Below are 17,514 nucleotides of genomic sequence, written 5' to 3'. Positions count from 1 at the left end.
TTAAAAATATGTGTATGACCTTCCAACAACTATCATAAAATAAAAATACATCATATACATGTGTAGATATACAAATAAACCATAAATCCTTACATTGTCGTTTGGAATATTAAACTACAAAAAAAAACTGATTATTTAAAATTTTAATTTTAAAATAATTATTGGTTAAGCCAAGAAGAATGCCTGTGCTCTATTGGAGATAATTTTCTTATCGAAGCGGTTCCACTCGAACAATAAAAGTGATAAAGACAATGCATGGTAGCTGCAACTTTAAAAACAACTCCAGACAAATAAGTCAAAAAATCGTCTTAACACCGAAAAAACTTAATAACATTTTTAAAAAATATATAAATGCTTCACTTTAGAGACATCTTTAAAGAATGTTTTAAGTCAGAAAATAGACACTAAGTCAATTTACGTAATACTTCCGCTATTTTCTTATCTTTAACTATAAAAATTCGTAGGTTATAATACTTTTATAAAATGAACACAAATGGATAGAATTTATATATATATGTATTGCGGAAGTATTACGCAAATATACTTAGTGCTATAACTTTACAAAACCATGAATCATATCTATGTTCGGAATGTCTCTTTTCTTCCAAAATAACTGTTCCAAACAGTTATTCAAAGTGACCAATTATTTTAACCGTTTCTTTAATTTCTTGTTCCGCTAGATATTTAGTATTTTTAAAAAAACAAATTTTTTTTTTATATTGGAACGATTTCTATTCATTTTTATCCGTTATTTCTTTTAATTCGCTTATCTATAAACGTTACTTCATTTATTATGTAAACTTCTAAACGAAAATCCTTGATTTAGAGGATCCTCGATTTTGATTTGTGTAAATATTCTATTAGATCTTAATAATTATTTTGTTCGATTTTTCTGAAAGCATATTAAATGCAAAAATGGAAAGAGCATACAAAAAAATTTAAACGACTGTTAAACTGGGTTAGCCACTGGGAAATGTAGGGAAGAACTGGTTGAATGCATTTTTGCTATTAGTTTAACGCATGAGATATCCATAAATTACAAATGTACTATATACTTATTAAACGTTTCTACAAATTGCTTTAGGAAGATTTAGAGTATGCATCCTCTCTTTAATAGAACATCTAGATTAATCCGAGATAAACCCATTAATAAAAAAAATTTAAGATTATTACTGAAGTACGGCTGTGACGTTTGGAGTACATAAAAAGGAAAAAAATATTCCAAAACAATGTCATAAGAATATGACCCTTAGTTTAAAATAAATAGCCAATTGCATCGCGTAGTTACATAATGGAATTCATCTAAAAACTTTTTACGAAAATTACATTCCTATTTACCAGCAGTTCAAGGTGCAGAGACTTACAACGTAGGAAATCCAACTACCTCTCGAAGTCTGAAGCGTAGACTATTGCAAGGCATTCTGCCATAAACTCTATATCTATTTTTATTATTAAATTTTTTTATTTTAATTTCTTTTCTTAAGTTATATTTCCATTAATAAGTGAGTTATTTATTTTAATAATTAAATAAGTATTAGTTGTTTTTGTATGTTATTTTTTTTCTTTCATTCTTAAATTATATATCTATTATTATTGTTGCGTGTATTATTTATAATTATTGCATTGTAAATTGTTAGGAGTGTATTGTTGGCTCGAGACTAAACACCCATATTATCAATAGTCAAAAGTTAAAATAACCATGTAAGGCCCATTAGGCAGATCTGAATATAAAGAAATAAAAAATAATGCATGATCTGTGAGTAAAAACCCTATATATTTGAGCAGGACCTCTTTGAAAACAAAATGTTTTTTTATAAATTAATATTGTATTTAATTTATTTATTATGAGCAATCATGAGCGATTGGTGTCACACAATTTATTCTCACTCTGAAAGAGGTGTTGACAATGACCCATGGTATTTAAATGACGCAAACAATTGCGTCATCGTGCAATCTGGCACCCTTTTGCCTTGATCTTTGGCACTATTATCATAAAAACTATTTGGATTTTATTTACTACGATTCACGCCCATAAGCATCGCGGGAGAGTTACACCTCACCACCCTACTACAAATATTTTGAAGATCCCAAAAGAAAATTTGAGGTTGGGGAATATCAAATAGATTATTAAACTCAAAATTGCATAGGAAATTCTATTTAGTGAGGTCATTTATCCAACAATTTTCATGGAAAGAGTAAATTGCAAGATGAAACCCTACGACCTCGTTGAAATTTGAAAAATAATTCTAAAATTTTGAAAAGACTTTAAGAGACTAAACAGCTTTGGTTTGGCTAAGAATAATGCTTTTATAGTTTATTATTTTTATTTTTTGCTTAGATTTATAATAAAATAACATTTTGCCAGTACAGACTGCTATTAAAATTCTTGTAAGAAAATAATATAATTAAGAACGATATGACCCATTGTGTAGGAAGGCTTTATCTAACTTCCTGACGATTTCGTGACACGCTTCGTCAATCCAATGCTTTCAAAATTATTTTAACTCTGAAATGACCATTAATCGCCATAATGAAGTTTAAATCGGTTGGATTTTCTGTACTTTATGATAATACGTGTTTTAATTACTCCAATACAGTCGACAATAATTACTTGTATTTTTCAATTACCCGATTTTTTTCTCTTTGAACTCTTTACAGATTTACATCAAGCCAAACAAAAATTATAAGGTACTTCAAAAATAAATTCAACTTCTACATTGAACATGCTTTCAAATTTAAATCTATTTTTATTATTATTTTTTTTTTTTTTTTATGAAGTGATAATTTTCTGTGTCATATTTGATTCGAACCATGTTGCAGATAATTATTGTTTTTCTTCTTTAGTTCTGAAAGTTTTTGTATAAAATAAAACATTTTGATATAAAAGTACATCTTACAATATCCTATTTATAAATTATATCAATTTTTCCTAAATGATTTAAAAGATAATGAATAGTATTTTATTAGATTATCCTAATCCATATATATTTAATTTACGAATAAAAAAATTCAGCCCAGCAAATAGGTTAGTGTTGCTTCCCCACTATTTTTTTTATTCTCTTATTTTAATTTATGGAAACTGCTTTTTCAGTAAACTATGTCATTGTATCTGTAAATTGTTTTTGTATTTTTCCTCCTCTATTGGGCATGTTTTCTATGTCAAGTTTAATGATTTATGATCTGAGAATAAAATTTACAGGATGGATCTTTGTTTGAACAAACAAACAGGGAAGTAGTTTTTTTTATATGCATAAAGGAAAGATGTTACTAAAATTTATATTGAAACATGTCTGCAATAATGCCTAAATTTGATATAAATAGGACGAACTGTTTTCAAAATAAAGGCGAGATGATGCAAAGTAATACACGTGTTCTGATACAATGCAGGGTACTAAATCTCACAATCACTAAAAAATTCAACAGAATCGAACAGTTTGATTGAACACAGCCTACAGAGAGATAGATACGGAACCATATTCGTTCCTTTATGTCGAAAAGGGAAAATGAAAATGGAAATATTTGATTTTTTTATACTTTCCACAGAACGAATTAGAACAATTATGCTGTTTCGTTCTCTAATGCCTTGATTTAAATAAAATTACCAAAACAACTTGAAACTTTCCTTACAAATTTTACAGTAGTTAATTGATAAAACTCACTTTTCTGTATTTTCACTGCAGTTACTGTTTCGCACTTAAAATATTTTATCTAATGCATACCATAGTTTAACAATTCTTTATTAAATAACAATTAACAATTCTTTTAATTAAAAGAACATTTAAATGGATCCATCATTTAACCATTCTATTGAGAAAATGGCGTGTAAACTTTTTCATTTAAACAATCTTACCAACTTTAAAAATGATGATACTGCTTTGATATTTTTTAAAACAAATTGGATATCGGGAATTCTAAAAATATAATTTCTAGAAAAAGGACTTTTAAACTCACCGTTTTACTACCTGACACTACAATTAATCTATTTCTATATATTATATTTTCTGTATGTTCAATAAATATTTTATATTGTCCTTGCTACTTTTCGGACGAATACATAAAATTTCTCTTCAATTTAATTTTGTATTGTTCTCGAAGATTATACCTCTTAGTCGAAGAGGTTATAGAAACACGTTTGTTTTACTGATAGGTTATCATTATCGGCTGAATTTGAATATTGTTTTGATCAATTATTTGAGTTTAAATTATTTAGAATTTAAGATGTCTCTGCAGTTAACTCGATTTGTCTTGAGGACAAAGAATATAGTTGCATTTCCTTGCCCTCAGAAGATTTTTAGAAGGCTTGATTCCACTAAAGCAACTACAGATGAAACTGAACCCAAAAATTTAGGTGGTTTTGCCAAAGCTTTTATCAAGCATTCTCATGTAAACGATCCAAATGAAGAAAATGCCTCATTTGCTACTCTTTTAAGGAATTCAAAGTTTATTGATGTGAGTTGATACCTGTTTATGGAAATGAGAAAGATAAGTGTATCTTCTATTTGAAAAACAGTTATAATAATTATTGGTATTTTATTTACCATTATCTACCTAACTGTAAATAATTTGTTAACTTATAATGCATTTGTGATTAGTATATGGGTGAAAATCCTTTTTTGCCCTTTGATTTTAATTGGTGAGAAAATTGCTTATTTTTTAGAAACAGAAAAAATTCTGGCATGTCATGGTGTGTAAATTGAATGGTTGTATTGCTCAGAAAAGTGGACCTTTTTTAAACCGCAAAAAATGGAAGAATTCATAAATATTGCTTTCACCACAGTATTTGCACACATTCAGCCATTTGGGAGTTCAGTTAAAATAAATGTATAAATCTTGAAACTTGGTGTTACTTGCACCATTAATTCTCACATTAATAGAAAACGGGAATTCCAACTTCAAGTTACATAAGGGTATAATTTTGGTGATTAAAGACATTTTTGTATACCTATTCATTTTACCTTTTATAGCTAGTATTGTAGTGAACATATTTATCTTTTATATCTTCATGATTTCTGATAGTGGTTCCATTATATTTCAGCTTGGAGATCCTGAAGGTAGAGTTGTTACGGGGACAGTATTTCATGTGGTAGACGATGATTTATATATTGATTTTGGTTGGAAGTTTCACTGTGTTTGCCGAAGGCCATTAAAAAATGGAAGGTGAATTTCTTGATTTTTTATCTTTCGTTTGCTAATACCATTTTAAAGATAATATCAAACCTCTGGATAAACTTTTAATTTTAAAATTTTGTGAAAACATCTTTATTACTGTCAAATTTAATAATTTTAGGGTATTATAGGTTTGTACATCTGATCTCATTATTACATCTGATTTGATCTTTTTTTTGTTCAATAACTTTGGTTAATAATTATTTTTGATTTGATTAATAGTTAATAATGATAAATAATTAATTTGAATAAAAATTAAATTTTAATTTTAGAAAAAATAAACCAAATAGAATTATTTTAAGTTTCCTGAGGTGCGATTTGTTCTTTAAGTGTAAGTATTTCCCAGTAAAGTAGTTATTATATCAATTATAAGATAAAGTTTGATATGTACTAATTTTATTTAATAGTGTTCAATTAATTTTCAGTGATTACGTATTAGGCTCAAAGGTTAGGTTACGAGTTAAAGATTTGGAACTGTCCACTAAATTTCTTGGTTCTGAGAAAGATTTAACAATTCTTGAAGCAGATGCTCAGCTGTTGGGTCTCGTGTATTCTCCAGCGAAGTAGACATTAGGACGTATATTTTAACTATTTATAAGTTATTTAATTCTGTGTAATTTAGTAATGTTATAGATTTCAATGTTATTTTGTTTGATGGATTGAATTTTTATGAAATAGTCGAACATTTGTATTATTTTTGTAAATCATTGTAAAAAGATTCAATCACCAGACTAGTCTGTCTAAATATGTTGTACAGTTAATTTTAAGTATATTTATAATAAATATATCATGAGATTATATGTTCACATTAATAATCCTAATTAAATTTTATGCTTAAACTTTGAATCTGGATATATTGAGTGTATCATCGGGTTATATTTTTACACAGATCTAAAGATTTTAACCATATCTATGCTTCAGGATTAACAAAATGGTTGAATCTTCAAAATTTAACTTACAATTATTGATAATTTCACAATTTATAAGTTATAAAGCATAGATTTCATTCTATGGTAGATAGCAAAAAACCTTATCTTTGTACTAATGCCACTTGATCATTTTCAACTCCAACCCGGCGATATGGTACTTTTAAAAAATTATTGTTTTATTATTTGTAAATGATCTTTGTGAAATGTAAGCGAAAAATCCTTATGTAGGAATAATTAAATGTAATTTTGTTCTGAATTTCAGATTTAATAGAAAGAAATTATATAAAAAACAAAACCATAAACTGTAGTGCAAATGGATTCAAATATTGTTTGAACAATAAAATAATGGATTTTCAAGAATTTTAAGGGAGATTAAAGTTTATTCGAATTTTGAATGTCATATTGAAATCTAAAATTATAAAGAAAAAATTTATCATTTCATTTGTAGTATATCAAATATGAAAATAATTTTCCACTAATTAATAATTAACCATAAGTTCATTGATGAAAGTAATTGAATATGATGGATTAAGCCAATTTGTTAATTGAGAATTATTTTTTAGAAGGATTAAGTGTTGCTAAAATAAGATACGAAAATTGATTTAAAAATGAGAGCCACATATTTTCTATTAAACATTATACTTTTGGGTGACTAAATGACTTTTCAGAATTAATATTTTTGAACCTAAATGTATATAACGATTGGGAAAGTGATATTTGTTATTAATGTTACAACATAACATATTTTATGTGAGGAGAAGATGGTCAGGAGTGCGGTCAGCATAGATACACAAATAAACAAAATATATTTATCAGACACAAATAAATAAGTTTTGTTTATTTGTGTGTCTTTGCTGATCATATGACCTATGACCATAGAACTCACCTACAATATTTCTAGAGGATCAATATTTTTTGATCAAAAATAAGAGCAGTTATGGTTAGTATAATTTAAAAAATATAAATAATGTCTCATTTTTGCTTTATATAAATGAAGTTTTTAAAAGATATAAATGAGAATTTACAAATATGCCTGAATCTGTATTAATACTCTTTTTTAATAATTGTAATATGGCGGAAGGAATCTTCTCTTGTTTCCATGTAAATAAATTATAATCAGTCTGAAAAATGATTAATTTATTATGAGAAGATGGTTGGGGTTGCGGTCAGAGAATAACACAAATAAGTTTTAAAAAAACTTATTTATTAGTGGCAACGTTTGGGATAGATTTCTAGCCATTATCAGGGGTTTTGGAAGACATCAGATATTCAAGTCACTTCTGGCCGATACGGCTCTAATAAATACGTTTTTTAATAACTTATTTGACTAATTAATTAATTCATTGGTTTACATAAAAAGCATTTTTTGTTAGCTCCTTGAATTGAAACATTCATCGAGCTAAAAATGCAAGAAATAAGAAATGATGATTACATTTGGATCAGATAAAATTTTGGGAAAGAGAGAGTACTTTCTGGGTATATCAAGTCTATTTTACGCTGGATCAGCACCATCAAACATCTATATATGTTTTTATGATTCAATTGATTTTTTAAGTTTTGGTTTTTTCAACATATGTTAAACCAAGGATTAAAATAAAAAAAGCAATAGCAACAGATCGAATTGTTATTTTCTGTTGAAAGTAAAGCCACTAAATTTTGTTTTATTAAAAATATCATTTTACCTTCATCCTTAAAATTAACTTATAAAGGGCCCTGGTATAACCAGTGCTAACCTTAGGGTAGAAACAGAATCTACCTATCTAGAATCTTTAGAGGTTTAATATTGGAGGAAATCTGGAGATAAAGAAAAAAATGGGTAATGTACTCATATGTAAAGTTGTCAACACAGTTTGATTTATCAATCTGGGAAGACTTCGTCCATATGGTTGAGTCGAAGGGAAGTTATGGGTTTATGAATATTTCATGTTTGTTTTTACTATTATTATCTGTGTTCTAAAATTCCTTTTATTTATTTATACAATAAATATGTTAAATAAATTTTAATTAATCATCTGGTTATTAAAATAAAAATATACAATAAACACTGAACAAAGCAATATTAAACAAAGTACAATTCTTGTAAATAAATTAAACAATTCAAATAGAAAAACAAGAGGTTCTCTTACTGTAAGAAGGAAATCAAAATTCTTTATTACATAAAAATATCCTCTAATACTTCATGACTCCAGATTACCATAACATCATTTATAATTAAGGAATACTGTTGATTATAATAATTATTTATTCCTAACACAAAATCAAATCCTTAAATTACTTTTTCACTCCTTATTTTTTCATGTTTGTCGATGTTCAAAAATATTTGTCCAGCTTCGAGACCATTACATTTATTTTAAATAATTTTGTAAAAAATTATATAAAAATCAACTAATATACTTTGCATGTTAAATATTGCAGGTACTGTAGTAAAGCAATATATTTCACATTCAACATACAATGTATATAAGTTGATTTTTATATAATTTTTAACAAAATAAATATAATGTTCTCGAAGCTGGACAAATAGTCCAAAACATAAATAAATAAGAAATAAGGAGTGAAAAATTGATATTATACCTATAAATTAATTAATTTTTACACCCATATAAAATAAAAATTATCTCTATTCAACAATATTGATCATATTTCAACCTTTTTCTTAATCAAAATCAAGTTTATGACTACACTAGAGCTCTTTAGTTTGATTTTTTTATTAATTTAGTATACTAAATTCTACCATCATTTGACTCAACATTAAACTTAAAAGTAATCATAAATTATTCTTTTATTTTTATAAAAATTTAAAATTTTAAATAAAAGACTAGCAAAAATTCAATAAAACAAAATGGTGACACATAGGTTATCTCCAATGCAGAGACAATTTCAAGTATGGTTTCAAAATATCCTTTCGAAGCCCCATTATTTTAATCAAGAAGTTATTAACTTTTTAAATTAGGTACAGGGTTGCTGATCGTATTTCAAGCACATTCCGAGGTTGTCATCAGGACTTTCTTCTAGACCTTCTCCGAACTGGATTCTAATATTAAATGGCTTCACGCTACCTAAGAATTAATTTAACATATTTTAGTAAAATTTTGAAAATATCTGTCAATTAAAAATAATATTTATAATATCCATATATTTTTTTGCCAAGAACTTAATAAATAATAATTTTTATTGGGCATACTTTAGTAATTTAACACAATAATGTTTAAATATTTTACTCTCGCTAATTCTTTAAATCATTGTGAGGAAACTAAAAATAAAAAAATTAAATTTTACAGATATAATATATCAATTTGGGTCTAGTGATAACTTAACTATGGTTTTTATGAGAACAAAATCACCATAGATCATAAGATGAAATTTTTCAATTGAAATTCAAGGAAAAATTGAATGTAATTTAAAAATATATTTGATTTTGTAAGCATAACATACAACGAAATAGGCTATAGAGACCCAGTGGACCCCAAACAGGAAGATTTAATTACAATTTGATTTTTTTAATTTATTTTATAAACAACCTATAATTCTAATATATCTAATGTTATAATTTGAAAATAGATTATTATACTAACTTTCAATGCGGCATTGTCCTTGTTGATCAGAGCAGAATGTACTTCCGCAGTGAAGGAGGTCGCATAACCCACCACTTCCTGATGCCTGTCAGTCAGTTATTAAATATTAATTTTCATAATTATAAACAATGTAATGATGTGACTATATGTTTACTATTTATTATCAATATAAATATAACATGAATGGATTTAATCTACTTTCATTAATTCATCAAAACTTATAAATTGGTTCGTTTATGATTCTTCCAATAAGATAGTTTATTTATAATCTCTTCAAGAAAGCTGGGAGTTAATGAGATAAGATATTCATTTGTAATATATCCCCTTTTATTAAAAATTGCTTTTTAGAAAATAATCTAATGCCTTGAAAAAAGGTTTTCGTTTACTGATTGGTCTGTAAAGGAACAAAAAACTTCAATTTTTTAGCCTTGGAAGTTTCGGCTGGTTTGTCATTAATTGTGCAGCTCATGTCCAAATTTTAAAATTATTTTTTCCTCTAATGATTATTTCATAATTTATTCATTAAAAAACTTTTATAGAATTGACTCGTAATTTATTATTGTCATAATAAAGCCGGGATTGAGATAAGTAAAATATTAGGAAGATTATTAGTTGACCATATGTAATTACTTTTTGGAAGATGGTCCGTTTGGCAGATAAGAAAAGCACGCAAATAGCTAAAACCCTGTGGAAGCCCTGTTAAGTGTGCCAAACATTGGTTACTAATATATAGTTTTTCATCTAACTGTATACCTTCATTGACTGTCACCCGGAAGATATTCCAACAATTATGTAAAATATTTGCTATTAAGTTTTGATGGAATTGTATATACTTTTGTTAAATAAATTTTAGTAATTTAAATTAAACAGAAGTCTCAGTTTTTTCTTGCCTTGTCAGACCAGGGCCCTGTTTCATAATGAAAGCTAATAGTATTAGTTCATAGCACAAGAGTAGAAACTAGTGTGGTAATAATACTAATACTTATTTTTTTCATGATAGGTATGACTATTAGTGATATTACAGGAATTAAAAAATACTAAAGTACAAGTTACTATTGTACAAATCTGTGTAATTGAATTAAGATAAATTTACAACACTAATAGTATTAGTTTGTACTTTATTATGAAACAGGGCCCAGTTCACAGGAAGCCCTTCTCCTAAGGTTCGAGAGGAGAATATTGAGTAAAATTTATGGCTCGGTTTGTGCTGATGGGATCTGGAGGATGAGAACAAATGCTGGACTGGCAGGCCTCTACAGGAACCCGGATATTGTAAGGGTGATCAAAGTAGGATGACTTCAGTGGGTAGGCCATGTATTAAGAATAACCCAGGATGAGATTCCTAGGATGATTCTGGATGAAAGGTTTATTTTTTAAAATTTATAGGACAAGGAGAGTAGGAAGACCTCGGCTCTCGGCTAACTATTTTAAAGATAGTATTCAATTTTTTTTTACTGAAAATACTTGGTTTTATGTAAAACAATCACTTGTTCATTCATTTTCAGCATATAAAACTGTAACTCTGAATTATACTTTTCTAAACTGTTTTGTTGCCTTCATATTTGATGGCATTCCTATTTGTACTTGTATACAATAAAAATCAGAACATTAATAAAACTTGAATTATAAAAAATGTGCCATAAAACTGTTGTGTGAGCAAAACCCTATCTTATGGAAGGTCATGACCAGTGCAATGGTTGGTAAAAAAGTAATTGTCAAGACTAAGAAGCTTAAGTTAAAGTTTCCAGGACACCTACTACTATCAAGTAGGTAAGCCATTTTATGAGCTGTTAAGCCAGTATATTTCTATTATAGTCATGTTTTTCAGGCTTTGAACCACTTTTACTTATCAGTTAATCACATAAAAATCAAATATTTGCTGACAATCTACTGACAGATATAAAGTCCTCTGTGTCGCATGCCATCACTATCCTATCATTGCATTGACGATTGTTTCCATTCCCCATAGACATCATTGCTCCATCACCAGAGCCCATATCATCTAGAACAATAGGAACATATAAATTAAAAAAGTTCTTCAGATAATTATTTTCATAAGGGTGATTGAATGAGCTAAGTATATGTTTCGAATTAAAGTAATACCAAATTAACTTTAATAATCTGCCTCACTAAAATTTGAGACAAATATAGATATAAAAGTAGTGATGCAGTTCTTCCTGGTTAAGTAGAAAAAGGAACATGGTCCTATTTTTATCTTTTAAAATAAATAATCCCTAATTATAACATAAAAAAAAAAATTAATGATATAAGTGGAATAAATGAGGTGGTTGGAATGAAAGTGATGTCAATTCAGTTACAACAGTTTTTAGATATTATATTATTTTTATGTAGTATAAAGGTTTAAAATTTGAGCCTTGAACTTAAATTTTAACTATTACTGTATAAAAATAAAGTTATTCTTTATATCAATACTGTTCTTAGAATTTAATCTTATTAAATTGCTATTTAAAGGTAATGTGATCTAGGCATTGTCATTTTCAATATATACTGAAATGACATACTGAACGATTCTCACAGCAGGAAGTTTTTCTATTTATTTGAATATAACTGTATCAATTTAATACCTTTTTTTAAAACCAGGTGAGAACTTTATTGTATTTTAGTTAAAATTGCCTTTTTTTTTTTTGGAAGCTGACATCAAAAATAAATCCATTCGGGCACCAAATGTTCTAGGTTCTAATTTTAGTAAAAATGTTTTTAAGACTGGAAATGCTTCCTCAAAAAGTAAAGTTTGGTAGGTGTAGAAAAGAATAGAAGTATAAAATTGGAAGTTATTTTATGCTCCTTTGTTAACAATGTACATAGACCTCCTAAGAAATTTAAAAAATATTATGAATGCAAAAGTGATTTTAATGACAATTTTAAATAATTCAGGAATAAAATACAAAAAAAGTCACCTCCTCCTCCAATGGGTGGTCCGATCTTGAATGAATTTTCGTCACAAGGTTCATAAACGATAGAACACATTTCTGAAATAATTACCATTAAAAATTACAATAATCAACTTATTACTTAAAATTTGAGAATTTATCTTTTTTATAACTCACTCTCTTCTTGCCTGATGCAGACAGTATAATCCTGATTGGCAAGATGGCGACCATTTATTGCATAATTCATCGTCTGGACTACACCTGGAAACATTCTAAACTCATTGTAATAAAGGGATTGATATTGTAATTTGGTTTTATTGTATATATGTTATTGTATGAGAAGCAATTCCAACCTCTCACTCCTAGGAGATATTGACTGCAGCCAGCTGGTGCTCTTCTGTTGAATTCGATCTGTGTGATCTTAGAAGACAAAAGAGTATGCAATAATTATTTCAGGATTTCAGACATTGTATTATGCAAACGACTAAAATCTCTCACCTTTATTTCCCATATTCTGTTCACTTCTGGCTGTGTTAGATTCATTGTGATAGTAATCGGATCTTTTATATTTTCAACATCGAAGTACACTGAAAATGGTTATTCATAAGTTGTAATGATTTAAAGAAATTATTTAAAACAAAAGTTTCTTCCAAATCAACTCACAATGTTGTCCGCTGTTCTGTCCACACAGTCTGATGTCTCTGGAACTACCTCCACTTACAGTAAAAATATCGGTTTCACATACACCAGTTCTTCTGTTTGGTTGACCCTGTAAATTATATTAATATTACATGATATTTATCAAGAAGAGCAGAAACTCAAAAAATGAGGCAATACTATCATTACGCTATGATTATTTTAATATTTCAAAACAAAAGCACAACTATCTTAAATAACAGTAAATATCTGACATATATAGACAGTATAACATTCAAGGCGAGCCCTTTGTAAACATATCTCTTTGTTTATAACGTAATTGATATAATTTATTTTCATCTATAAGTTCTATACCATTTTCATCTTCTATCAAATAATTCTTTTAATAATGATTAAAAAACAGTTGACTATGTATAATATATGGGAGAAGATGGTTGGGGTGTGTGGTCAGAATATATCGCAAATAAGTTAAAAGAACTTATTTAATATTACTAACGTTTTGGCCATAATTTTCAGCCTTCATCAGGGCTACTTATAGGAGATCCGAAATCTAAGTCAATTTTTTAAATATTGTATTATTATCTTTATTATTATTTTATTATCAGTTGAGATTCATGTAATCTTGGAAATCATCACCTTAATGTCAAACATAAATAAATATATATTTTTTACAACATACCACATCATCATGAAATAATGCTCTTTAATATTGAAATATATATATAACATTTTGTAGTTAGTGTTTCTTTATTTAACTATAAATTGAATTAAAAATATTTGACATTGAATAGTACTTAGTGTTTCCATTTGTTTAAGAAAATTACCTAAAAAGGAGTATTTATGTAGTGTTATTTGATGTGTTAGATAACTAATTGATTTGCATATCATATGTCTGAAACATTATTTTTCATATGAAATGAAATATAAAAAAAATTGTTTTGTTATACTGATAATCAGCATGTAATTCATTTTTAAACAAAGATTTGGGAATCGGCGGAGATACTGGGGTTATGGTCGTACATATGTATACTCTGGTCGAGTAATAGTGGTTTCCCGCGTTTTTGGAGAACCTAAAGTTAACATTTACCGAATGATTATTTAATTTTATTTGAATATTTATTTATACAAACGGATTTCGAAGCTGTACTTTCTCATCGATTCTTTTCATTTGGTTCAATCAGACCACATAAAGACAATTAATGGATTAGAACATCAGACTATTAGCAACCTTTGTCCTAAATGTGAGAGTGAAGTTGTCCTAATTATCAAAAGGTGTTCCGAATAAGAGAGTTCTTTCATGGCGATGAAAGATTTTTTAAGTACTTATCGATCTTCAATTTAGGAATATGGTCTGGGTGGCAGTCAAAAAAGTTACCGAAATAACAGAAAAAACTGTTTATCAATAACTTTATAGGTTTTTTTCTACTATTTGCGTACATTTCTTGAAAGCCATCTTCCCACTTTCTACTTTTTAATAATGTACAGTCAACAAAAAATCTTCCAATATCGATCTTTAAAACAATTATAACCTAAATCTATATCGAATCTAGGATCGACAGTTGTAGCTGATCCACTCAGTGTCTTTTTTTGGTATTAAGCAGAACTAGAAAACTTTTGCGCTTAATATTGTTAAAGAACTACTAACAAATGGATGTTTATATTATATGGATCTTTGACTCAGACAATTGAATCCCGGACTGAAATGACGTATGTTACAGTTCTCAAATTGTGCATTACGAATTTTCAAATCTTGTCAATGGCCATAGCTGTATATTTTTGATTTGACATAGTAAAAATATTCACTTATAAAAACATAATTCTGAGTAATTGCATTACCAATTATTTTATAAAATACTAGAACGAAAGTTGAATTTAAAAATTAATCCAATACCATTTATATCGAAGTTATATAATAAATTGTTTAAGTTCACTTTTTTAAAAACAATTTATTTAAATATACACAATACAAAACACTACAATAATTAATGTGCAAGAACTAGACGGGAAGTTTACAAGTTGACTGATACCCAGGTGGCCTGACTGCTACCTCCTATATACCAAATAATGCTGGAGTCTGATGGTTTCATTATTTAACTTCGATTTTTATCTTCTTTGCTGGTTTTTGCGTTTTCTTTAATTTTTTTTCTTTTTATAATAAAAATAGTTTCAATTAAAGTTAATAGCCGACACAAATTCGACAGCCACCACTTGTGCTTCTCTGGAAACACACAAGCGTGTGGACACTAACATTTGTGAATTTGTTTTGCGGCAAGTAGCAAGCGTGTGAATCCGGTTTAATTATACATTTGAAAGTTGGTTAATTATTGGCAACATTTTGGTATGAGCTACCTACTTGGTACGGGTACTGACCAAGTTGAAGTGGATGAAGTCCAACCGTATCTGGGTCACATCAGGAGCCATCTTCTTCACCTGCAAAGAACAGACTCGGTTTGATCTCGTCAGGCTGGGAAACTCTGGGCTCACGAAGTAGGTTATATTGTTGTCTATCATGCTGTCGCAACTGGCAGTAACTGGAAAAACAAATTAAGAATATATTTTAGAGATAGATAACATCGTTTAGCACGAATTTTGAGTCTGGGTTCTATTCTGTAGGGCACGTAGTTTTGATTATACCTAGTATCAACAGAAAATAGTACACAAATTTCACAAACATCATTTAAAGTAGAGCAAATTCGCTAAAATATGAGCCGTAATAGAGCTATTTACGTTCCATAGTTCCCCGGACATAGCTTTTTAAAAAGAAACATTTCATAAAAATGTACTGAAATATCAGTAGTTAGTTAATTTATTTTGAGAAATCTATATCTCAATAACCATTCGACGTACAAATGTCTATTAGCACTCAAATCAAAGCTAGTTTAAAGTACTATAAAGTAGTTTATGACCTTTACCTTAGTAGGAATATTAGTTTTCATGATATTTACTAAATTAAATTGATTTATAGTTTTTCGAACAATAAGTTTGATTTATGAAAAACTTTATTTCAGAAACCATTGGACGTACAGATGTTTGTATGAAATTAAAACTAGTTAAATTTACTTAAAATAGTTAATAATGTTTATCTTTGTAGGAGTAGTAGTTTTTATGATATTTGACGAAATAAACTCACAAAATGTTGATTTCTAGTTGTTCGTATAAAATGTTGGATTTTTGAAAAAATAAGACTCTTGTACTATTAGAGTTTAATGCCTGTTCAAGTAGCAACTACAGTAGATAAAACTTTTCATAAAACGATGTCTCAACATGCAGTCTTCGATGAATTTCATTGTTCATATTATCAATTGATTTTCTCTTCTACAAGCTGCATTATTAAGCGGTATTAGTAAGTTAATTTATTCAAAGGAGACTTCTTGACTATGTTCGCTCAAAATATTGACGAAAACATGAAAGTTATATATATATTTCACAGATCAGTTTTTATCGGGCTGGTTATGAGAGAGTAGGATGTGCCCTAGATGGAGATGAGTTCTCGAAAACAATTTTGTGAATGGATTAGCCTTTAACGACCGCCTAATCTGTTGGGAAATCCCGAAGAAATACTAATCTATGCTGGAAGTATTTGTGTTAGTAGGACTAGATCCAATAGTCCAGCCTAAAATATATCTACATCTATGTATATATCACAGAACTATCTAGGGCGGATACGTCTTAGAAAAGAGGCGAACCAGTGGAATGATAATAGGGCTGAAGTAGACTAATAGGCTGGTCGAATGTAGAGATCTAAATAGCTAGCAAACATATCGATATGTATTGTATCGATTGTTTTCGAATATATTAAATTGTAATTCGATATATATTAATTAAAAATATCGATATTTTGATGTACCCGATGTCGATGTCTTTAATATTTGAAAGGAAAGAATTAACAAGTTTTAGACTAATGATGGCTTTAATAGCAGCTATTAAATAATTATATATTGCTTATCGCAAAAAAAAGTATAAATTTATTTAAAATAGTTAATAAAAAAAAATTATTACAAAAATTATAAATGACTAAAATCTGGAATATTTAAAGTTGACTGTATGTATTTAATTGTAGGAAGATATAAAGATGGCGATAGAAAAATGGCGATCAAGAAAGGTAAAAATTAGTAAGAAATAAACTATTTATTAATAACCAACGTTTTGCACCACTTTGCAAGATTTCATTTGAGTACAAAAAAAGTATTTTTTTATTTTATTTTATTTTTTTTTAATATTTATTTATTGCTATTTACAACTGTACATTATAATACATTTAGTAAATCTGATCTAAGTTAAATTGGAGTGTTACAG

At 27.9% G+C, this 17,514-nt stretch overlaps 2 protein-coding genes across 2 annotated transcripts in view; one reads left to right on the top strand and one right to left on the bottom strand.

Annotated features, from left to right (window-relative positions):
• The first annotated feature begins 4,125 nt into the window (after positions 1-4,125).
• Positions 4,126-5,964, top strand: mRpS28 (mitochondrial ribosomal protein S28). The gene is made up of 3 exons (XM_014427099.2): positions 4,126-4,449; positions 5,036-5,157; positions 5,592-5,964. The coding sequence occupies exons 1-3, from the start codon at positions 4,219-4,221 to the stop codon at positions 5,731-5,733; spliced, it is 495 nt and encodes a 164-aa protein (XP_014282585.1). The 5' UTR covers positions 4,126-4,218; the 3' UTR covers positions 5,734-5,964.
• A 2,895-nt stretch (positions 5,965-8,859) lies between these two features.
• Positions 8,860-17,514, bottom strand: part of LOC106684818 (uncharacterized) — a 14,426-nt gene continuing 5,771 nt past the window's right edge. The window contains exons 4-12 of the mRNA XM_014427102.2: positions 15,589-15,749; positions 13,225-13,330; positions 13,060-13,148; positions 12,915-12,981; positions 12,739-12,822; positions 12,589-12,660; positions 11,566-11,672; positions 9,671-9,755; positions 8,860-9,154 (exon numbers count right to left, since the gene is read on the bottom strand). Of these exons, the coding sequence (XP_014282588.1) occupies positions 9,045-9,154; positions 9,671-9,755; positions 11,566-11,672; positions 12,589-12,660; positions 12,739-12,822; positions 12,915-12,981; positions 13,060-13,148; positions 13,225-13,330; positions 15,589-15,749 (881 nt within the window). The 3' untranslated portion in view covers positions 8,860-9,044. The remainder of the gene's footprint in view (positions 9,155-9,670; positions 9,756-11,565; positions 11,673-12,588; positions 12,661-12,738; positions 12,823-12,914; positions 12,982-13,059; positions 13,149-13,224; positions 13,331-15,588; positions 15,750-17,514) is intronic.

This window comes from Halyomorpha halys, unplaced genomic scaffold, assembly GCF_000696795.3.
Source record: "Halyomorpha halys isolate HHAL.00 unplaced genomic scaffold, Hhal_1.1 Scaffold623.1, whole genome shotgun sequence".
NCBI classification, from domain to species: Eukaryota; Metazoa; Arthropoda; class Insecta; order Hemiptera; family Pentatomidae; genus Halyomorpha; species Halyomorpha halys.
The sequence above is the reverse complement of the archived record's forward strand: the minus strand, read 5'-3'. Positions and strand labels throughout refer to the sequence as shown.